Source organism: Callithrix jacchus, chromosome 8, assembly GCF_049354715.1.
Source record: "Callithrix jacchus isolate 240 chromosome 8, calJac240_pri, whole genome shotgun sequence".
Classification (NCBI taxonomy): Eukaryota; Metazoa; Chordata; class Mammalia; order Primates; family Cebidae; genus Callithrix; species Callithrix jacchus.
The window spans coordinates 105,325,095-105,348,602 of NC_133509.1; the positions used below are offsets into that span (position 1 = coordinate 105,325,095).

The window sequence follows — 23,508 nt, forward strand, 5'->3', positions numbered from 1 at the left end:
AATCAGTGTAGGCCGGGCGCGGTGGCTCAAGCCTATAATCCCAGCACTTTGGGAGGCCGAGGCAGGTGGATCACGAGGTCAAGAGATCGAAACCATCCTGGTCAACAAGGTGAAACCCCCTTCTCTACTAAAAATACAAAAATTAGCTGGGCATGGTGGTGCACGCCTATAGTCCCAGCTACTCGGAAGGCTGAGGCAGGAGAATTGCTTGAACCCAGAAGGCGGAGGCTGCAGTGAGCCAAGATCGTGCCATTGCATTCCAGTCTGGGTAACAACAGCGAAACTCCGTCTCAAAAAAAAAAAGAAAAAAGAAAGAAATGTAATCAGTGTAGTGTTTTATCAGTCATTACTTAACCTTTAACGCTAATGATTTTACTACAAGTTAACCTATAATCTTTAGCCATTTATGAATGTCCATTTTCCAATGATTCAGCAACCATACAGGTAACCTTTTGGCATGTCATTGAAAGGATTCCAGGAACACTGAGATAAAAATATATGAGCCTTACCTTAAAGACACTGGCGATTTCACGGGCACAGAAAAAAATGTGTCTGAAGTACTGTGATAACAGGAAACTGATCTCCCATGTGTCCCTTTTGCCAGAGTGAATCAGAGTCCAGGTAATGCGGAATATTATCTTCCATGCTCTTCCTGAAATCTTTCCATCTGTCCCTGCCTCTCTGTTACCACTGAAATGTTCCTTTCTTAATTCCTTATCATCTTTTCACCTATTAAAGTAGCCCTCTAAGTGGTCTCCAGAGGAGGAACTCCAGATCTACTGCAGGCTACTCCAATGAAACTTACCCTTTTGGCTAAGATCAAGTGTAGTATCTGTTCTTATCAGTTTAATATCTGACACATCCTCTATCCAAGGAAAACATATTAAATGGAGGGTTTTTTTTTTTTTTTTTTTGAGACAGAAAAATGGGTTTTTGAAGCAGGGAAATGGAATAGGAGTTTGCTCCAGCCACTCTACACATCAACCTGTATTTCAGTACCTCCAGAAACCCAGGAATGGTGCATCTTTCCCTCCTTATTCACTTCCCTTTGATATTTCAAAATTCATACAGACCAGTCATGGTGGTTCACACCTGTAATACCTGCACTTTGGGAAGCTGAGGCTGGAGGGTCGTTTGAGCACAGAAGTTCAAGAGCAGCCTGAGCAACAAAGTAAGACCCCATCTTTATAAATAATAATTTAAAAAATTAGCCAGGCATAGTAGTGCATGCCTGTAGTCTCAGCTTCTTGGAAAGCTGAGGTGCGAAGATCACTTGAGCCCAGGAGGTCCAGGCTGCAGTGAGCCATGATCATGCCACTGCACTGCAGCCTAGGTGACAGAACTAGACCCTGTTTCAAAAAAAATAAATAAACCTCATGTGGCATCCAGGTTAGTTAATTGTATCACATCTCCTACTTTCCCTAAGATCCTAGAAGCCAAAGGTACTGCTCTAAAACTCTAGACATTTTCCTACATCTTCACTACATAAAACATCAGCCTACTGGATACTGCCCCACCAAAGCCCTGCACCTAAGTAGTAGCTAATAATGGGTTAAATCATATATATATTTAAAATAATGCTAGAGTCAATAATCTTATACTTTTCAGATAAGGCATAGATCCAATTTAAGTGACTTTGTGTCTTTAGTCTCTTGTTTGTTCAGTCACTCAAATAAGCATTTATTGAGAACCTTGAGATGGCCCTGAAGGGGTATGTAGTGATTACAGGTATGCTGGCAGATGGTCAGGGGACAAAATCCGTGACACCGAGGAATGTAAGCACCTATCAAATCATACTATATAGGTGGTAAATTTCATTGTTTATGCATAGTGCTCTTCTTAAGTATCACTACTGTATACCCCAGTTTTTCCATCTATTAAATCAGAATAAGTGATATTTGTCATCATTTTACAATTCTCACAAAAAGTGAACACAAAATTTCTTGTCAGTATGGAATCTGTTGCCTTTCCAGAAATATAACCCAAATTCCATCTGTTTCCACTGTTAATAATCAGTTAAAATGCTGACTCAGCTATCTTAACTGTCACATTTATAAGACACCAAAAAAATATATATTCCTGGAATGGGACATCTCCACAATCTATGCCAGTCCCTGAGGACTGGTATGTGCTTGATGTCCAGGCAAGTTATATTATCCTCCAGTATCTGCTCTACCAGATTTTAACTCATGCAAGTACATAGGAACAATGTTATAAAACAAAAACAAAAACACCAGTCTTCTTGAGAACTTTAGTCCCGAAGTTAGGTTTTAGAATTAACCTAAATTCTAAAATTTAACCTAAATTCTAAAACTGGCCAGGCACAGTGGCTCACACCTGTAATCCCAGCACTTTGGGAGGCTGAGACAGGTGGATCACCTGAGGTCAGAGTTCAAGACCAGCCTGGCCAACATGGTGAAACCCTGTCTCTACTAAAACTACAAAAATTAGCCAGCCATGGTGGCAGGCACCTTCCCACCTCAGCTTCCCAAGTAGTGTAATATTATTGACTATAGCATTATTATGAATATATGTATATGATTTAACCCATTATTAGCTACTACTAGTAGTTTTGCTGGACTAGTATCCAGTAGGCTGATGTTTTATGTAGTGAAGATGTAGGAAAATGTCTATAGAGTTTTACAGCCAGGCATGGTCGTGGGTGCTACTCGGGAGGCTGAGGCAGGAGAATCAATTGAACCCAGGAGTTGGCTGCAGTGAGCTGAAGTTGTGCCACTGCACTCCAGCCTGGGTGACAAAGCAGGACTCCGTCTCAGGAAGAAAAAAAAAAGAATTATGGCCAGAATTCATGGCTATGGTATGGAAAGCTTAGTTACTTTGTGAATCTTTGTTTGCTTTCATAATGCCATTAAATCTACTAAGCTACCAAGCTCTGCCCAGATTTCAGTTCTGATGGCCTGTCCTTTATGTCCTCTCTGGATGCAATTTTTTGAGTGTCCTTCAGAAAAAATCACCTTCTGTGAAGCTCCAGGGCCAATGTCCAGGAAAAATTTAGAAACCCAAGGGGAAGGATTAGAGACTAGAGCAATAATGAGAAAAGCGACCAGGCGTGGTGGCTTATGCCTGTAATCCCAGCACACTGGGAGGCTGAGCAGCCTGTAATCCCAGCACACTGGGAGGTCGAGGTGGGAGGATTGCTTGAGTCCAGGAATTTGAGACCGGCCTGGACAATATAGTGAGACCTCATCTCCGTAAAAACAAAACAAAAATTATAAAATTCAGAAAAAAATCACAGAAATCATTTGAAAACAAATGTAAATGAGCAAGTACTTGGTATTAGAATGGAATGATTGATGCAATTGGATGTCAGAGGGTTCAAGTGTGGAGGATTCTGCAGAGATGCAGACTGGGCTGCAGGGAGAAGCCTCTGGAGTGTAACCAGGAACAGAAGGAAGGATGTATTTAGGGAACCAAGTCTAATGTGCCCTCAGGACCAGACAAGCTTGAGAAGAGAAGGGCCTGACACTAAGCTGATAATTTAGCTAGAAAATAAGAGGGACAGAAGACACACAGTTCAGAGTTTGCAGGAAGGTCCTGAGGTAAGGAGTGTGGCATTTTTGAGTGCTCTGAAAGACCAGAGAAGATAGGGATCACAGAAACTGTAGAGAGAGAAATGAAGTAAGTCTGGAGAAGTAGGCAGGAACTAGGGCATTCAATGTCTTCCCTAATAGGTCATGCCAAGTATTCTGGACTGAATCTTAAGAGCAATGGGGAACTTCTAAGTGATTTCCAGGCAGGGGAGAGACATGATTGACATTTATGTTTTTGTTTTTTAACCAGGCTCTCTTTAGATAGCCTGGAGCAAAAAGTGAACAGAGGCCCAGTGGAGAGTGAAGAGGACACAGTCCAAGGAAAATCAGACAGTGGTTTGGACTAGGATTTAAGATGTGAGCAGTTCATAACAGTCAGTGGAGCAGGTGGTAACAGTGAGCAGGTGATAACAGTCAGTGGAAGACAGAATAAAATGCTCAACGCAAGCAGGTCATTGAAGTTAATAGGCCCAAGGACTACTAGATACCCAGGATCATTTGATATGGCTACAGACACAATTAGGACAGATCAGCAGCCTGTGCTTTAGCTGGCAGTTGCTGTCCAGCAAAGCTAGTTTAAAACCACTTTTCTATCCTAGTTAACCACTGAACTAACGTACACGGTTTGAAATGCAGTTCCACTGTGGTTGAGGATAGATGAAAATTGTGATATGGAAGAATTACTCCTAACTGCTTAGGGCACTGGCAGGTATTACTATCAGACCTGTACATGCAGTGCTAGGCAGTAGCTATTACTTTAACTAATTTATGATGGGCTCAGAAATCAGCTAACCAACCGCCTTAGAAAGGTATATAAAATAAAATTAAGAACTTTCTGTGCATGGATTTAGTAACATGTTTTAGTTGCTTGGATCTTTGTTGTTTTGCTTTCTTTCTTGTTCTTGCCTGTTATTTCCATAATTTGGGAGTCAAGACAGAAATCAGAGGAACAAAGAACCTACTAAGGTAGTAGTGGTAGTGTATTGATCACGTATTTTATTTTTGTATTCTGATGCTGTGACAACTGGGGTCTTGCTGACCCTAGAGGGACTGCTTCTCCCAGGGTTAGCCAATTCTTGGAGACCATACAACTTACTCATGAGTGCACATTTCAAATACAAACCAACCAATCCAGAGCCCATACCCCAGCCACCTCTTTTTCAAGCTCTTGCATATCAGGCCATTATCCACTTGTCCTAGTCATCTCAGGACCAGGTACCAGACAACAAGGGACAGCCCCTATGCTACAAAGCCCACTAAAATTATTCAAACTAGCCAATCCTCAACCTGCTCACCCTGCCTCACCTGTTCCTTCCCATGAAAACCACAGGAAGGCTCTTGCCCACAGTTCTTCCTGCTTCTTCTGCCTCCTGATCCCTGTGGCTCCCTAGTGCATGGCTCCCTCTGGCATGGTGTGTCCCCTTCTCTTAGGAGCTATAACAAATTGTTTTTTGGTTTTTTTTTTTTTTTTTTTTTTGAGACATAAAGTTTCACTCTGTCACCCCGACTGCAGTGCAGTAGCCTGGGTTCAAGCAATTCTCCTGCCTCAGTCTCCCAAGTAGCTGGGATTACAGACATCTGCCACCACACCTGGCTAAATTTTGTATTTTTAATAGACAAGGAGTTTCACCATGTTGGCCAGGCTGGTCTCGAACCTTGACCTCAAGTGATCTCCCTTCCACAGCCTCCCAAAGTGCTGGGATTACAGGTGTGAGCCACCGCAGCTGGCACAAATTGTCTTTTCAATGGCAATCCTGATCTTTGTCCTTACTATACCTCAAAATTTTCTTCTTTTTTTGAGACAATGTCTCACTCTGTCACCCAGGCTGGAGCACAGTGGCGCGATCATGGCTTGCAGCCTCAACCTCCCAGGCTCAAGTGATCCTCCCACCTCAGCCTCCCAAGTATCAAGGACTACAAGGGCACACCACCACATCTGGCAAATGTTTACATTTTTTTTTGCAAAATTGAGATGGGGTTTTGCCATGTTGTCCAGGCTCGTCTCAAACTCCTGCACTCAAGTGATCTACCCGCCTGGGCCTCCCAAAGAGCTGGGATTATAGGCATGAGCCACCACACCTGGTCAAACTTTGTTTAATACACAATATTTTATAATAGGAGAAAATACCAATGCTTTCTCATTCTCTATCTTCTACCTGCACCTGAAGAGATATGTTTTTGTGACTACTGCCAAATAACTTTCCCATGAATAAATTATTCTACATTTAATTTCCTTCTTAAATTAAATCCAGCTGGTTGCGGTGGCTTGTGCCTGTAATCCTAGCACTTTGGGAGGCTGAGGCAGACACATCACTTGAGGTCAGGAATTGAAGACCAGCCTGGTCAACATGGTGAAATGCCATCTCTATTAAAAATACAAAAATCAGCTGGGTGTGATGGTGCACACCTGCAATCCCAGCTACCTGGCTGAGGCAGGAGAATCGCTTGAACCTGGGAGGCGGAGGTTGTAGTAAGCCACTGTACTCCAGCCTGGGTGACAGTGAAACTACATCTCAAAAAAAAAAAAAAAAATTAACTCCAAAAGGCAAAGATAATATGGTAATGTAGAAAGAGCACAGAAAAAGTTCTGGCTCTGGCTTCAAATCTTGACTTTTTAAAAAACCTATTACCTAGGGACAGTAATTTCACACCTCTGAAGTTCTATAATCCATCTTTAAAATAAGGGAAAGAGTTTTGACCGAATAGGCTTACTTGAAGCATTAAATAACTTTTATAAAGTAAGTACTCAGTACAGCTAGTAGTATTTTTATATGAGTAACTGATCTTGAATTGTGTCCTGGCCATAATGAGGGCTCAATCAAGTCTAATGATGTCCAAGTTACCGTTCAACTCATTTCCAAAATTACACCATGGGAAACTTTTGTTGGACTTTCCCTGGCTTCTCTTTCTTGGAGGACTGGAGATTTTTTAAAAGAGCCATTCCTAGGAAACGTGTTACTGTTCTTCAATTTGGGATTCAAAGGAGTCAACATTTGGGAGCATTCTTCTATCATTTTTACTCCTAAAGGTGTATGTATCTCAACAATAGTATCAAACTATAGTCTGACAGGGCCTCTTATTTTTGTAAATAAAGTTTCACTGGAACAAAGTCACACCCTTTGCTTATTTGTTGTCTGTGGTTGCTTTTATGCTACAACTATAAAGACCTAAGGTTACATAAAATATGTAACCTCTGTCTCTCTAAGAAAAAGTTTGCTGACCCCTGTTCTTTACTAAGTCTGGTTTCTTTCTGTGGTGGGTTAAAAATGCCCACAAAGTCTTTGCACTAGCCCCATTAAGAGGTAGAGTTGAAGTCCCCTTTGACAATGACTCTGGGCTTGGTCATGACTTGCTCTGGCCAGTAAGACATTAGACAATGCAGCAAATGCAAAGGATTGAAAAGTGTATTCACACTGGGGCTTGCCTTCTTGGAACACTTCCCTGAGATCTCCCAATGCTGGGCGGAAGCCCAATCTCATCTACTGGAAGATGAACCAAGGCACCCTAGTCAAGAGCCAGCACCAACTGCCAGACATGAGAGAAGTAATACTGAACTACCCTAACCCCCAGCCATTAGATGGCTGCATGTGTATGAGGGATCCCACAGAGGAAATAGTCAATTGAAAGAATCTTTTACAAAATTATTACTGTTTGAAGCCACGAGCAATTTGACTTCAGGCCTGAACTGCTTAACATGGGTGACAGAGCAATAACCACCAATGTAAACTACCTTTTCTCTTCGTATCAAAGTCAGCTATATGCAAACTGACTTTGAATAAAAGTCAGAATATTCAGTTCTGACAAGTCCTTATTCATCCTGTGGCACAAACCCACTTCTGCCTTCTGTGTGTCTTTATAAGGCTTTGGGGGATGAATGGGGACACAAGTAAAATAATGAATGTTGGCCATTGCTCTCAAACATTATGAATAAATACAGAATGATACTGCTCCTGCTATAATAGATTTAACCTAGTGCAGTCAATTTCCTATTATCCATAATGGAAGGATGTGATAGCATGGTTGAATCAAATTGAGTATAAAAACCTTAATTTTCCAGAATAGTGGAAGGGCAGTGGACTCCTCACTGGTTGAAGTAAAATTCCAGGTCTGGCAGTGACTGGCTATGTATCTTGAGCAAATTATTAACTTCTTTAAGAATCAAGTTACCTCTCCTACAAAAATGGGAATATTGATACTGCCTTGCATAGATATGAGAATTTGGCATTAAGTCATACAAAAGGGCAGCCTAACACAGTGCCTGGCACCATGAGAAGTAGAGACAGTAAAGTGTTATAGTTATGAATGCAGGTTCTGAAGCCAGATTGCCTGGGTTTAAATCACAGCTTCGGCACTTAGTTGCTGTGTAACTTGGACAAGCTACTTAACCTCTCTATGCCTCTTATCTATAACATGAAGATAACAAAGGCAGTTATCTTAAGAGCTGTTTTGAGGCTTAAATAAATATTATATATGCAATACCCTAAGAACATCTAGTACACAGTAAGCACTCATTAGATATTCGCTGAATGAAGGAAAAATCCCTCATCTGGCAGAAAATAAAGGAGATATTTAATCAACCATTTCCAAAATAAGGTGAAAAAAGATTGTAAAATTCAATGACAAAGGTTTATTAAATGCCAATAATGGCTAAGCACAATTAGACACATTATTATCTCATTAGCTGTATGTGGTACCAAATAGCAAAGCCTGAGAGATTACCACAGATTTTGATGGCCTCATTAATATATTTAATCTGTAGTGATATTCCCTGGATAATATACACAGTTTTATGACCATGTGTCTTCTGTGTCTTTGAAGTCGCTACAGGGCTCTATTTGATGTGAGAAACTGACTGCTGTTTATATCCAGTTATGCAATGTGACATTAGAATCAAAGCAGAAAGTAAGCAAAACAAAATAAGGTGGCTGGTGCAGTGGATTACACCTGTAATCCTAGCATTTTGGGAGGCTGAGGCAGGCAGATTACCTGAAGTCAGGAGTTTGAGACCAGCCTGACCAACATGGAGAACTCCCATCTCTACAAAATTAGCTGGGCATGGTGGCACATGCCTGTAATCCCAGCTACTCATGAGGTTTAGGCAGGAGAATTGCTTGAACCTGGGAGGCGGAGGCTGTGGTGAGCCAAGATCATGCCATTGCACTCTAGCCTGGGCAACAAGAGCAAAACTCTGTCTCAAAAATAAAACTAAAAAAAATTTTTTAATAGGGTTTATGAAGAAAATAATCTTCTAAGAACTAACATGTCCTGGAGATAAAATGCAAATATATCCAGTAATAAGAAGCCCATATTACATTACAGATAAAAGATTAAAATAAGATTCAATCTCCATTTGCAAATCTACAAACTATGAAGAAGGACTAACCCTTGTTCCTGGGATTAGTCACTAAATTTAATGATTACAGCAAATATAATTTTGTGAATTACTGGTGGTTAATAATTAACTTGCAATGAAAACATACTTTAGCTCTCACCCCTTTCATTCCAGCACCCCCCGCCCCCCACAAAAACAAAGAGAACATGAAGAGTGAGGAAAACTTGGAAACAGGAGCTCGTGTGTGCTTGATTCCTTAGGAGGAGGAATACTTTCTTTTAATATAGGTTTTCTAGTATCAAGTACATCAGTTAAGCTAATCAAGTACTTTGTGTTCTGTATATAAATAACATCATACAAGAGTCTATGGCAGTTAAAAATCTGGTTCCGATCAGAATTCCTTAAAATACTGTCTTCTTTTTTATTACAATTGCCCTTTTGGATGTGAGTGCTGGTCTCAAAAAGATATACAGTTAAAAGAGGAACAGCAAAAGGGACTTACACCAAAATAGCAGCCAACTCTAAAACTATTGTAGGTGAGAGGTAGAGAGCTTCATATCTCAATCTTCTAGGTGACGTTAGAAAAATACTTTAACATGAAAATCACCTACAAATATTCCTTCACTTTCATATGCTGAGCAGTTTCAGCTTAGAGTGACTAAGTCTTATTTATCTCTGTATCTTCAGCACCTAGCACATAGTATGCACTCATTAACTATTTGCTGAATGAAGGACAAAACCCTCATCTGACCAAGGATAAATTTCACTAAAATTGACTATAATAAAATCTTTATGGGCTCCACATGAAACTATGTGAACTCCACTTCCCCACATACTTGACAGCCTAGATGGCTCTTATGCTCTTTCATTTCTTTAAATGTATTTTAAAAATTGCTTATTTACACGATAAAAACAATGTCCACCACAAAAAACTCGTCTCTACTTTAAAACTATTGGAATTAGTCTCAGAATAACTCATCTGTATTTGATATGAGATCATTCTCAGATTGTTCTGTGGAATCTCCCAATTCCAATAATCATGCTTGCAATATCCTTTAGCTGTCTATCAGTTCTCCTCGTCTTTATTCAGGCCCAAAGAGAGAAGACTGAAGTAGACTAAGATAAAATGGATAGTTTGTGTATTCATCTAGGGAATATATTCAAGACATAAATATCAGACCGAAAGGTGACCTCTGCAGCAGACTAAGTCTGATCAGAGTTAAGTTAGCTTCCCTCTCTGAGCCTGGATTTTTCTCATCTCCAAGACAGATTCATCCTAGAATCTCTCTGGTCCTTTTTAGGTTCAACGTTCTATGATTGGTTCTCAGTTAATAGAAGCACAAACTGAAACACTCACTAATCATACATTTTGCTGGAGGTTGATCAATCCTTAGCAAATCCGGAGGAAATGAATGTTCTACTTTGTGCAGAAGCTCTGAAAGCTGGGCTCTAAAGGCCCAAGTTTTTTGTTTTTGTTTTTGGCTGAAGCAATGTATGTCATTTAATAACTGAAATAGTGTCTGAGTTTAAATGCCATATAACATTTTCAACTGAGGCTGCACACCAGAATCACCCAATGAACTTTATTTTACTGCTGCCTGAGTCCCACCCTCAGAGGTTCCTTTTAACTGATCTGTGTGTAGCCTGGGCATGAGGACATTTACAAGCTCTCCAGATGATTCTAACCCAAGCAAAGAGAATGATGATTGGCATAGAGCAATGAATCTCAAATTTTAGCATCAATCAGTCACCTGGAGGGATTACTAAAACGCAGATTGCCAGATGTGATGTCACACTCAGACTAGGTCTGGGATCTTGCTTTTCTTTTCTGAGAACTTGCTTTTCTTTTCTTTTCTTTTTTTTTTTTTTTTTTTTTTTTGAGACAAGGTCTCACTCTATTGCTATAAGGCTAGAGTGAAGTGGCACAATCATGACTCACAGCAGCCTCAATCTCCTGGGCTCAAGTGATCCTCCCATGTAGCTGGGCCTACAGGTGTGGGCCACCATGCTTAGTTAATTCGTTTGACTTTTAGTAAAGACAGGGTTTCGCCACATTGTCCAGGCTGGTCTCAAACTCCTGAGCTTGAGTGACCTGCTTGCCTAGGCCTCTTAGAGTGCAGGGATTACAGGCATAAGCCAGCATGCCCAGCCTATGAACTTGCTTTTCTGACAAGTTCCCCAGTAATGCTGATGCTTTTGTCCTAGCTTTGAAAACCACTACCAGTGAGAGAATATCACTGATGCTGGAACGTGAAGTCCTGAGTTTAAATCTGATTCTATTATCACCACCTATATCATCCTAGCAAAGTAATTTATTCTCTCATCTTTAGTCTCTTTCTGACAACAGTTAGATCCCAGAGTTGTGAGGCATGAACTAGGCATGCCATAGTGATAGTGTACTAATCAGAGTTTGGTCCAGTCCCTGGCACAGAACATAATAACAAATATTAACTTCCTTTTTCCATTATACATGGCTAGATGGTACAATTAAGTTAAATCAATAATACATTAATACATGTATTATTAATAATTCAATAATACATGAAGTTAAAACTTCACAGGAAAAGAAAGTACAGATAGTTGAAGCAAACAATCTTATTTTATATACGTAATACAGAGTGATAAATATAGAGAAATGTTTTAAGTACTTAAAAATATCTTTTTTCAATTTTCAAAACTTTGAGTGTAATAATTTAGGTAGCAGAAACATTAGATACAATCTGTAGAAGAAGTATTAGACTCAATATATAAAGAACATAAATTTTTTTACAACCTATAATGGATTCTGATACCTCATGTATAATTTTAGTTTTCTACAGAATCAACAGTATAATCAGTGTAATGCTTAAAACTGTATTACACTGATCTTAAATGCTATTTAATTTCTGAGAAAACCTAAGTTATAAGAGTACATCAGAATCCCTATTATCAATGAAAGCAAAACTTCTACCGATGATGGAAGAGGATACTTTTAAAAAAAATTTACATATACCAACAAGCAAAAAACTAGAGCTTTCATTCCTGTTTGTCCAAACCATGAAGTGATCCTGGGAGGTAAGCAGTTTTGCTGCAGAAGCCACTATACATACCTTCAGAAATAGGAAGGGTACGAGGCTGCGCCCTGCCAGTGTGGCTGGTTGGAGTAAGATCTAGAATACTGTCAGTGTTTTCCTGTGGAACCTACAATGAGTCCGGTTGTCTAAGTGAGTCTCAAAGGCATTAGGTCAAAAGGCACTTTGTCAGGACTGTTTAAAGCAAGTTCCTCCTTATACCAGTAGTTGACCCAGAGGCAAGGTCTTACTGGACCTTTAAAAGCCTTCCCTTTCCAATCTAGCCTGATGCCATTGTGTGACATCTTTTTTTCCCTGAATTCCTAAAAGAAAATGTGATGATTGTCTGTATATCTTCTTTGTTGCTGCATTGTGTTTTGTATGGTATCCTTTTATAACTGTTTTCAAAGGTTACCTAACTTCTCACCTATTTATGAATTCTCTTAACTAGCCTTAACTTGAGCTCCTCAAGGGTCTTTGACTTGTCCCTTTCCTCCACGTAACTTTCTCAAATGCCCCAGTTCTCAGTAACTTTTCTCTTTTGCTGTCTGTAATATAAACATGACCCCTACTTACACTGTCTTTCCTATGTGGCCAATAAGAGTGTTCTCTTCCCAGTTAGATCCCAAAAGCCCTATGGGATGGAGGATACACACTGCACTTCTTTGTAAAAGTGTCTTGACAAAGCTGATGTCCAATCAACATTTGTTTAATTACTAGACTGTCCAAAGCTAGAAATGAAATATAACTGATTGACTGAGTCCTCATAATCTTGCTATCAAAATTATATAAGGCCTATAGTAGGCCAATATATTTGGATAATGGAAATTATTTTCTTAAGAAAATTCAGCTACCCATAGTGCTTAAAACCAGCCTTAAAAGAACATGAACAGGACGGTTCCCACCTTATTGATATCACTGGCATTCTGTAATATCCATTTATTCATATCCTCCTCCTAGGCTACATGAAACACGTATCAAATTTCCCTACCTCCTAAAGCAAACAAAACTCTCTTCCTCCCTCTTGCTGCAAAAAGGTTTAGCCATATGTAGTGTATAGAGCTTTTCAAAAATACTAGCAATCCATGCCCTCTCATTTTAACTAAATCAGAAGCAGAGTTGATGTGACACCCATCTTGCCAGGGAGGCAGTTTCTTCTCTCAGGTTTGTTACTAGAAACCAAAGACAGCCTGAGAGAATTCAGGTACCACCTTGGAGGCACTACCTTATCATTTGTCCTTTTAGAGTTTTCTTACTGGAGTTGACTCCAGCACTATAGCCCTTACCACAATCCTTCCACCTGGTTCTTTTTTTTTTTTTGAGATGGAGTCTTGCTCTGTCGCCCAGGCTGGAGTACAGTGGCACGACCTTAGCTCACTGCAACCTCTGCCTCTTGGGTTCAAGCGATTCTCCTGCCTCAGCCTCCCGAGCAGCTGGGACTACAGGTGTCTGCCACCATGCCCAGTTAATGTTTTGTTTTAGTAGAGATGGATTTCACTGTATTAGCCAGAATTGTCTTATCTCCTGACCTTGTGATATGCCTGCCTCAGCTTCCCCAAGTGCTGGGATTACAGGCATGAGCCACGATGCCCAGCCCCACCTAGTTCTTTAACAAGACTGTGAGATATCAAAAAAGTCACTAGAGCAGCCCAGAGATATGTAAGATTTACCTTTACACCTCAAAGTTTCTTAGATATGAGTCTCGCTAGATTATGACAATTTATCTTATGATAACTCACTGTAGTCAGTTATTATTAGAAATATTGTTCTTCTAATAAGATTTTTAATTAGTCGCTTCAGTTATTTATTTATTTTTTTTAAGTAGAGATGAAGTTTCGCTATGTTGCCCAGGCTGGTCTTGAACGCCTGGACTCAAGCAATCTCCCACTTCAGCCTCCCAAAGTGCTGGGATTTACGGGCACGAGCCACCACACCCAGCCTCAGTGGTTTTTTTAATAAATGAGACTTACAACATCCTCTTATAAGGCTCACTCCCTTGCGCCTATTACATTTGCTCTGTATCTCTTTAAATTCTTCAGTTAAGATCATCCCTTTTATCAGAAACCTAGAAACCACAAAGTAGCTTTCTCATGAGCTCTTTAGTTCTCCATGGCTATCAATATTATACTATAATATTTGCATATGTATGTGTATGTATGTATTTGCTTTTTAAAAAAAGTAAAAATGCTCTTCTCACTCTCCTTGTCTGATATAGGCACCCAGGTATGTAGTTAGAAATTAAATAAAGGCCACAATAATTTCCCAAGGAAGATCATTAAAAAGAAAAATCCCTTCTTCCTCTAATATTACATAGCTGGCCTTTATGTGATGCCAGCTAAGAAAAGAGGTATCGCCTATGGTGAGAGGAAGACTGAATCTTTCTCTCTTTGGGTTATAGCTGAATTTCTATTGAAAGTCCTAGTAAAATACGTAACTTCTCCTTTGTTCTAAGCAAGTGTTTTCTTCAGTTTTCCTTCAAACAATACCTTTACTTTCCCATTAGGATATGAAGAATTGGAGATTCTGAACAGCAAGGTTTGGGGTGGGTATCAGTCACTTCAAATCATGTGCTGGCTACACAAAGGGAAAGACATGGCAGCATAGCAGGGGTGAGTGAAATGTTATCTTCATTGGGAGCACTGAAAGAGAACAAGTTTTTCAAAGTTGTCGCCGGTATCTCATGAAAGCCCATGCTGCTACCACAGTGAGGGCAAACAGTGGCACCAGCACCATAAATATGGGAATACCACTTGGGTCCCCTTCACCTCGATGTCCTACAGGTCCATTCTGCACCTGTAACTGGAAGGGAAAGAAAAACGTTAACTCTAGTGACTAACATGTGTTTACAACTGAAACACCCAGGTTGATACATCACCTGGGTTTGTAGACTATAGCCCACCCAAAGCTGTGTCCCCCAGCAATACCTAGCAGAAGGAGTCCTCTCTTTGTCCTGAGCTGATGCATCAGTGTCACAGGATCTTTGGAAAGAAAATAGGTCTGATGGGGAAGCATTTAACCTTGCTGACCTAAAGCGTCTCCTGAGGGCAAATCAAGTAATTTCTGTTTCTGTACTGCCTGTACCTTGCTTATCGTATCAGGAAAATGAAGACATGAGATAAAACCTATGATCCTATAGGGAACTTGGATACTACTTGGTGAGGAAGAAGGGGGATCTTTCTGGAAATGTCTATTTCAATAATCAGTCATCAAAATGTAGTAAGAGCAGATCTGGGCAATGTCAACGTAGGTGCAATGCCAACATAGGTGCAATGCCATTACTTGAAAAATGCTTTCCAAATCCCAGAAGGCACCCAACTCCCTCCAAAGATGGGGTTTTGCCCTTCATCTGCTCATTTCTAATACTAGAGAGAGATGAAGGTGAATCTATCTGGAATAGATGTAAAAAAGTAAAAAGAAATTATATTCTAGTGGTTATAATTTTCTATTGCCTAAGTGTTTCCTTTGAGGCTGGATGGTCTTTATTTTGGTGATGGTTTTCAAAGTGGCTCTTCTTAATATCAACTTTTAGTGGCTAACTTGCGATAATTATGGCACCATCGTATTTCAGTTAGTTAACTTCCTCATTACAATTCATAAAACGCTGACCCTTCAATCTGAAAGGCAAGACTGCACAAAACACCATTATACCCTCTATTCCACCTCTAGATTTTTCATTCATTTGCTGATGAGCTGTCTTGAGAGGATATAATCAATAGGAAGACATGGTTTTTTGGGCTAGGCCAATTCCTTGAACAGAAGGGTCTTTTTTATTAGGAACTGTTTATGGATGTTTCCTTAAAAGTAAACACTGGAAATAACTTTCCACATACCTTCCAAAACAACAGTAATCATATTGAAGTGTGTGCCTGTATTTACTTGTCTTTATCTACACCACAAATTCTCCCATGCTTTAGAAAGACAAGAGCCAAGGCAGAAGCAACTGATGACCAATATTATTTCTTATTCACCTGTTTTCTAATCCATTACACCCAGATGCTGCTTGCAACTCTGGTTGTTTTCTCAGGTATCTTTCACATTCTGTTTTCTCTACTCCTTTAATAACTCCTCTCAGTCTTCTTAAGCTTCTAAATCCTTAGCCACTGAGTGAGGAAAACAGTGCACCAATTTAAGAAGTAGCAAATTGATTACTTAATTTAAAGGCACATGGGACCTGTGTTGTGAATATACTCAGAAAGTCTCAGTGCTATAAGAGGAATTACATCTACCCAGGATTCCCTTTACAACATCATCCAAATTATAAAACACTAAGAAATAAGAAACAGATGCAGGGATAGGTGCTGCCTTGATGAAATTCCATTTCCTTTTTCCTGGAACTCTTCTATAAACACTAAAGCTTTGGTTAAGAGGGTCACCAAAGGCCGGGCGCAGTGGCTCACGCCTGTAATCCTAGCACTTTGGGAGGCTGAGGTGGGTGGATCACAAGGTCAAGAGATCGAGACCATCCTGGTCAACATGGTGAAACCCTGTCTCTACTAAAAATACAAAAAATTAGCTGGGTATGGTGGCTCGTGCCTGTAATCCCAGCTACTCAGGAGGCTGAGGCAGGAGAATTGCCTCAACCCAGGAGGCAGAGGTTGCGGTGAGCCAAAATCGCGCCATTGCACTCCAGCCTTGGTAACAAGAGCAAAACTCCATCTCAAAAAAAAAAAAAAAAAGAGGGTCACCAAATTGATAAATGAAGGGTTCATGGCAGTGACAGGCAAAAGCAAACAGTGGGTATTAGAAAACCCACCATCTTTGTAGTTAAGAGTTTTATCAAATGGTTTATAAATGAATTTTCTTTTTCTTTTATTTTTTTTTTAAAGGAGTGAAGGAGAGGAAGAAAAAGGAAGAAAAAGAGGGAGAGAGAAGGGAAATGTTGCTTTATTCTAAAAAAAAAAATGGGTATTAATAATGGCCAATGTTTCATTTAAACCTATGAGTAGGTGTGATGTGGTATTGACAAGAATGTATATTTTGTGTATTTGAAGTGGAGAGCTCTATAAATATTTATTAAGTTTACTTGTTCTGGATCTGAGTTCGAGTCATTGATATCCTTATTAATTTTCTGTCTCGTTGAGTCTAAGTCTCTTTATAGGTCTTATGTATCTGGGTGTTAGGATCATTAGCTCTTCTTGTTGCATTGATCCTTTTACCACTATATCTTTGTTGCTTTAAAATCTATTTTATCAGATACGAGAATTGCAACTCCTGCTTTTTATTTATTCATTTATTTTTGCTCTCCTTTTGGTTGGTAAATCTTTCTCCATCCCTTTGTTTTGAGTCTTTGTGTATCCTTGCAAGTGAAATGGGTCTGGATGTAACATGCCGTTGGGTTTTGGCTGTATCTTTTTTTTTTTTTTTAAATATATATTTTATTTTTTGAAAATATTTTGAAAGTAATTAAGATCCCTGATTGGAAGGGGGAAACAAATCAACACAATGAAATTTAGGAACAGAAATGCAAGAGCAGCTGCTGCATCCGGCCCCTTCCACCCGAAGGGCACAGCCAGGAGATGCTCATTTTATGATCCCAAGTGGACGCTGGGGTCCACACAGAAATCACTTAATTACCAGCCTTCTGGTGGAAGGACCCTGCCCAAAGTCAGGGTCAGAAATAGGACAGCTCATCGTGCTTGGCTTTGTTGGTCTGGTAGTTAGACAAGGTCAAGGGCTTGTTTTCGTGAGGGAGACTTTGGAATACTCGCAAGTGGACAAATTCCTCATCACTGACATGCACCTTGATGAAGTAGTTTGTCCCCGCAACCAGCCGGCTCCTGAAGGACACAGCCTCGAACACGGAGAACTTCTTGTTTTCTTTTTCTTCAAGCTGGGACCTCACCTGGTCGGCGATGTTCTGGGTCTCGGCGGTGGCTGGCTGCACGGCGGAGGCCACCCCGCGCATCATCGTGGCGACAGCAGAGGGACTCGGCGAGGGGACTGGGCCTGGCTGTATCTTTTGATTGGGGGATTTAGTCGATTTAAATTTAGGATTATTGCCATTTGATGTTAACTGGCTGTTTTATCCATTCGTTGATGTAAATTCTTCTTTATGTTGATGCTCTTTACTTTTTGGTATATTTTTAGAAAGATTAATACTGGTTGTTTCTTTCTATGTGTAATGCTTCTTTCAGAAGCTCTTGTAAAGCAGGCCTGGTGGTAATAAAATCTCTGAGTACTTGCTTGTTCGTAAAAGATTTTATTTTTCCTTCAGTTGTGAAGCTTAGTTTGGCTGGATATGAAATTCTGGGCTGAAAGTTCTGTTCTTTAAGGATTTTGAATATTGGCCCCTACTCTCTTCTGGTTTGTAGAGTTTCTGCTGAGAGATCTGCTGTAAGTCTGATAGGCTTCCCTTTGTAATTAACCTGACCTTTATCTCTGGCTGCCCTTAGTATTTTCTCCTTCGTTTCAACCCTGGTGAATCTAAGATTATGTGCCTTGGGGTTGCTCTTCTTGAGGAATATCTTTGTGGCGTTCTCTGTATTACCTGGGGTTGAATATTGTCCTGCTTTGCTAGTTTAGGAAAATTTTCCTGAATAATATCCTGAAGAATATTTTCCAGCTTGGATTCATTCTCTCCGTCGCATTCAGATACACCTATCAAATGTAAATTTGGTCTTTTCACATAGTCCCACATTTCTTGGAGACTTTGCTCATTCCTTTTTATCCTTTTTTCTCTAATCTTGTCTTCTCGTTTTATTTCATTAAATTGGACTTCTACCTCTGATATCCTTTCTTCTGCTTGAACAATTTGAGTGTTTAAACCTGTGCATACTTCTCAGAGTTCCTGCATTGTATTCTTCAGTTCCATTAATTCACTTATATTCCTAAGTTGTCTATTCGCATTAGGATTTCATCAAACCTTTTTTCAAAGTTCTTAGTTTCTTTACATTGGGCTGCAACAGTTCTTTTAACTCACAGAAGTTTCTTATTATCCATCTTTGGAAGCCTGATTCTGTTAATGGGATGCGCTCATTCTCCATCAAGCCTTGTTCCCTTGCTGATGAGGAACTGTGATCCTCTTTAGAGGGAGAGGCATTCTGATTTTGAGTATTCTCAGCCTTTTTATGCTGGTTTCTTCCCATTATTGTAAATTTATCCACCTGCCTTCTTTGTAATTACCAACTTTCAAATTAGGTCTCTGAGTGGACGTCCTAGTTGTTAATTCCCAGGGCCAAAATATGAGCAACCCAACTGTGCCGGCCAAAACAGCAGCGTTAAGACTGATGGTGCTTTTCTGCCCGGGAATCTCCAGTCTGGCTTCCTTCTTGAGTCCGTAATAGGCAACTCTGCCTTCCCGGAGCTCCAAACCTCAGTCAGAAGGGGAACCAGTCCCGTTTACTCTGCACCAAGAGCTGCTGCGCCGAGGTACCAGCACAACCGCTGCACTGGCCACAAGAGTCGCGCTGGTGACCCGTGTGGCTCCTCCAAACCTTGGTCAGAAGGGGAACCAGTCCCGTTTACTCTGCACCGAGAGTTGCCACACCGAGGTGCCGGTGAAACCGCTGCGCCGGCCACAAGAGTCGCGCTGGCGACCCGTGTGGCTCCTCCAGACCTCGGTCAGAAGGGGAACCAGTCCTGTTTACTCGGCACCGAGAGCAGCCGTGCCGAGGCGCCGACGAAAACGCTGCGCTGACCACAAGAGTCGCGCTGGCGACCCGTGGAGCTCCTCCACTGGGAATCTTCTGCTCTGTGAGCGACCAAAATTTGTCTGAAAGTGTGGCGTCCTCTCGTTGTCTGAGCTTTCGCTGGGAGCTGCAATCCCGAGATGTTAGTGATCGGCCATCTTGGATCATTCCCCGGTTTATAAATGAATTTTCAAGGGTAGACATATGGTTCCTTCCCTACCAAAAAGTAAAATCAGCTATGGTTTTTTTCCACCATCTTTTTAAAAATTAATGAATTTATTTATTTGCCTTTGGTTCATGTGACTCTTAAAAATTTTTATGTATTTATTTTTATTATTATTTTTTAAAGAGATGAGGTCCCTCTGTAAACCATCTATTTTAATTTGGTTGTCAAGCTTTATCTTTAAGGCATATTACCTTGAAGTGAGGACCTGGGTTATAAGCCATACTGTTGTGAATTTTTCTTTTTTCTTTGAGACAGGGTCTCACTCTCTTGCCCAGGGTGGAGTATAGGGGTATGATCTTGGCTCACCACAACCTCCACCTCCTGGGTTCAAGCAATCCTCCCACCTTAGCCTCCTGAGTACCTGGGACTAAAGGTGTGCCGAAAAATTTTTGTATCTCATGTTGACTATGAACAGCCCATACAACTTCTACTATAAAACTACTACTGTGACTGACATTTTTATATTTTTAGTAGAGAGGAGGTTTTGCCATGTTGGCCAGACTGCTCTACTCCTGGCCTGAAAGGATCCACCTGCCTTGTCCTCCCACAGTTGGGATTACAGGCATGAGCCACTGCACCTGGCCTGAACTTCCTTCAATGATAAGCAGAAGTACCAATAGACCCCTTCCTTTGCCTGAGAAACTCTTGAAAGGAGTGACGGTAAAACAAACAAGAAGCAACACTAAAGATGACACACACTGGGTTTATTCAGAAGTGCAGTGCAAAAGCCTGGTGCCAGGTTTCTGGCTTGAAGTGATACCTACCCTGTGCTGCACTCTCAGAGACACAGCATAGCCTGCATTACGAAAGAGGTCTACAGCATCTTGGTGCAGCAGGTTCTTTAGGTCTTGGCCATTTACCTGTCAAAACAGCAAAGAAGAGTAGTAAGAAAGGCAGAAGGCTATTACAAGCCAACAATTTATTTTCAAATAGCCAAACTTTAAATAACAAACTCCTTCAGAGCCAATTGCAAAGACTAGGAGCATGGGCAAAGTTACTTAGAACTCAGAACTTTTTTCATTTTCAAACTATGTTTTCCTAGGACTGAAGTTCCACAGGCCATCTGAAGAGATAAAAACTTGTCTCTCCTTTCTCTTAGCTTCTATGCCTGTCTCATTTTGACACTTGGGAATCTGTTACTGTATTACTATTTCTTCCATGAGCATTAACCTGCTTCCCTACAGATAGCATGATCTTCCAGGTTACCACCCTATCCTTTATGCTCCTAAGCCCTGGCATTGCCAGCTACAACTCTAGAAATGTAACTCTATCAAACTGTCTGCCAATTTATTTTGATGTGGTATAAATCTACACTAGCCCATTCTATTGGGCTTTTCATAGTGATCAACTTCCCTTGATTCCACAGATACACCTATCCGTTACATCTGACTTAGTAGTCATTTTTATCAAAATTTTCTAAAAACCACATTCCTGTGATGATATTAAATCCTTAAAAAATTTCAATGTAGGTCACTCCTACCACTTAGAGGTGAGAGATGTGAAGGAATACTGGTATTAATACTTTCTGCTGTTAGAGTGACACTAGCTACAAGTAATAATCCATCCTATACTGTATTCAGTGGCACAGCACAGCCCACTTAGTGCAAGATTACATATCTTTTATACATGTCAATGTCTTCATTAACAGCAATGGCAGCAAGAACGTCTGAAATATGAATTTTCATAGGCTCTGTACTTTACATATGTTATCTAAGTTAATTCTCATGATAACCCTATGAGGTAGACATTATTTTTATCTTGTTTCCACAGACGAAGAAATGAAGCTTATTGAGATTCATGCTGCAGCTAGGGCTAGGATATGTAAATAATAAAAGAGAAAGATGAGAGTGCCCTTGCATTTCACTGTTCCTTCTGCACTATTATTCTTCCATCTTGATTCAGCAACTGTCCTCTGCTCAGCTGATGCTCAAGTCACTTATTCAACTCTCTCATTTTCGTTGTCACAATCTTCCTTCTCCAAGGCATTCGTAATCTTCCCTCTACTCTATCTCTTTTTTTTTTTGAGACGGAGTTTCACTCTTGTTACCCAGACTGGAGTGCAATGGCATGATCTCGGCTCACCGCAACCTCTGCCTCCTGGGTTCAGGCAATTCTCCTGCCTCAGCCTCCTGAGTAGCTGGGATTACAGGCACGCACCACCATGCCCAGCTAATTTTTTGTATTTTTAGTAGAGACAGGGTTTCACCATGTTGACCAGGATGGTCTTGAGCTCTTGACCTCATGATCCACCCGCATAAATCTACCGACACTTCTGCCCTATAGACTGTCTACCTTTGTTAACCAATAGTTTCCAACTCAATTCTACTTCAGTTACCAATTGACATAAATTTAGACTTCAATATTAGACATGCTTCAGCTCCAATATCTCAAACTCTTAAAAACCTGACCACAATTTCCACTCTTTTCACACTTTATATTCATCTACAGAATTTCCTCCTTGACCTCATAAAAGTCTTTGACCTTTTTAAACTTTACTTGCATGTTTGCCCATCTAGGAGTCCCTGTTGTAATTTCAAGAAAGCACTTGGTAAATCATTAGAATCCTTTGTCCCCATGATCTTCCACCACCTTTCCAGTCCTGGGCCATATTCCGCAACACTTTTCTTGCCATCATCAGATTCATCTTCCTAAAGTACAATTCTGTTAGTACCACTTTACTGCTCAAAAAAACAAAAAGAAAATTGGGGGGCAAGGAAAGAGTACATATCTCGTTTCTTATGCTGATATGGAGAGTCTTCTAGGGAATGGCTCTAACCTGTCTTCTCATGTCCGTCTTTCACAGGATCCTTTCCTATAGCCTATACTCTAGCTCAGTCACATAACTCACGGACTGGGACATAAAACATATTTTTTACCTTTATACCTGTGCTCAAACTGTATCTACCACCTGAATGCCCTTCCCTCTTAAAAAATTCTATTTATCTTCTAAGACTGATTTTAATAAAGGATTAGTCCTGCTACCTACAGTGTAGAAATGAATACAGAGTTTTCTACACTGTAGAAACTTGAGAGACTTTAATTTCATGTTATGCCTTGGTTTTCTTTGTAGATATGCTGTAGGGAAAGAACTTCAGGATTTCTATAACTATTACAATAAATTTTCAATGACTCAGTTTTCTGCTTAACTCCAAGGAGACAGAATAGGTGTGAGATTGCTGACTGTCATGAGAATGCTCACCTAAGTAATCCAGCCCATGTGATAACTCTTAACTTCTCATTATAAAGAAGTAAGTATTTTCTCTAAAGGCAGACAAATAAGTTAATGATGCAGTCATGTCAATGAATGCCAAATGATGTCACAGCTCAATATGAGAGTCAAGGTTTCACAGTAATATAAATGCAAATGAAATAACTGAGTCACTACATTAAATGGTAGAAATACTGGGCTTAAAATAATCTTTGCCATAGTAGTCAGTAATGATTGCAGAGAATTACTGAACATTACCATGTCTGGAGCTGTCTATTCATCTTATATGTATTAACTCATTTAGCCTTCACAGGAGTTCTGTAAGTTAGGAAGCCCTATTTCATAAACAATAAAACCGAAGTGTAGAGGCTATCAACTTGTCTGTGAGCACATAGAATGAAAGCCGCAAAGCCAAGGATTCACACTCAGGCAGGCTGGCCCAAAAGCCTTCACTTTAAAACACGAACCTATATGAATTTACATGGCAAGCAAGGATTTTATTTTAGCAACATA

The 23,508-nt window shown here is 40.3% G+C and overlaps 1 protein-coding gene and 2 pseudogenes across 2 annotated transcripts in view; 1 reads left to right on the forward strand and 2 right to left on the reverse strand.

Annotated features, from left to right (window-relative positions):
• The first annotated feature begins 793 nt into the window (after window positions 1–793).
• LOC118145465 (U2 spliceosomal RNA) lies at window positions 794–1,029 on the forward strand (annotated as a pseudogene).
• Window positions 1,030–8,751: 7,722 nt separating this feature from the next.
• Window positions 8,752–23,508, reverse strand: part of SYNJ2BP (synaptojanin 2 binding protein) — a 51,920-nt gene continuing 37,163 nt past the window's right edge. The window contains exons 3-4 of the mRNA XM_009006258.5: window positions 20,552–20,647; window positions 8,752–14,732 (exon numbers count right to left, since the gene is read on the reverse strand). Coding sequence (XP_009004506.1) covers window positions 14,592–14,732; window positions 20,552–20,647 — 237 coding nt within the window. The 3' untranslated portion in view covers window positions 8,752–14,591. The remainder of the gene's footprint in view (window positions 14,733–20,551; window positions 20,648–23,508) is intronic.
• Window positions 14,739–20,648, reverse strand: LOC118145607 (cystatin-B pseudogene; annotated as a pseudogene). Its single transcript, XR_013521344.1, has one exon. The product of XR_013521344.1 is annotated as a cystatin-B pseudogene (transcript).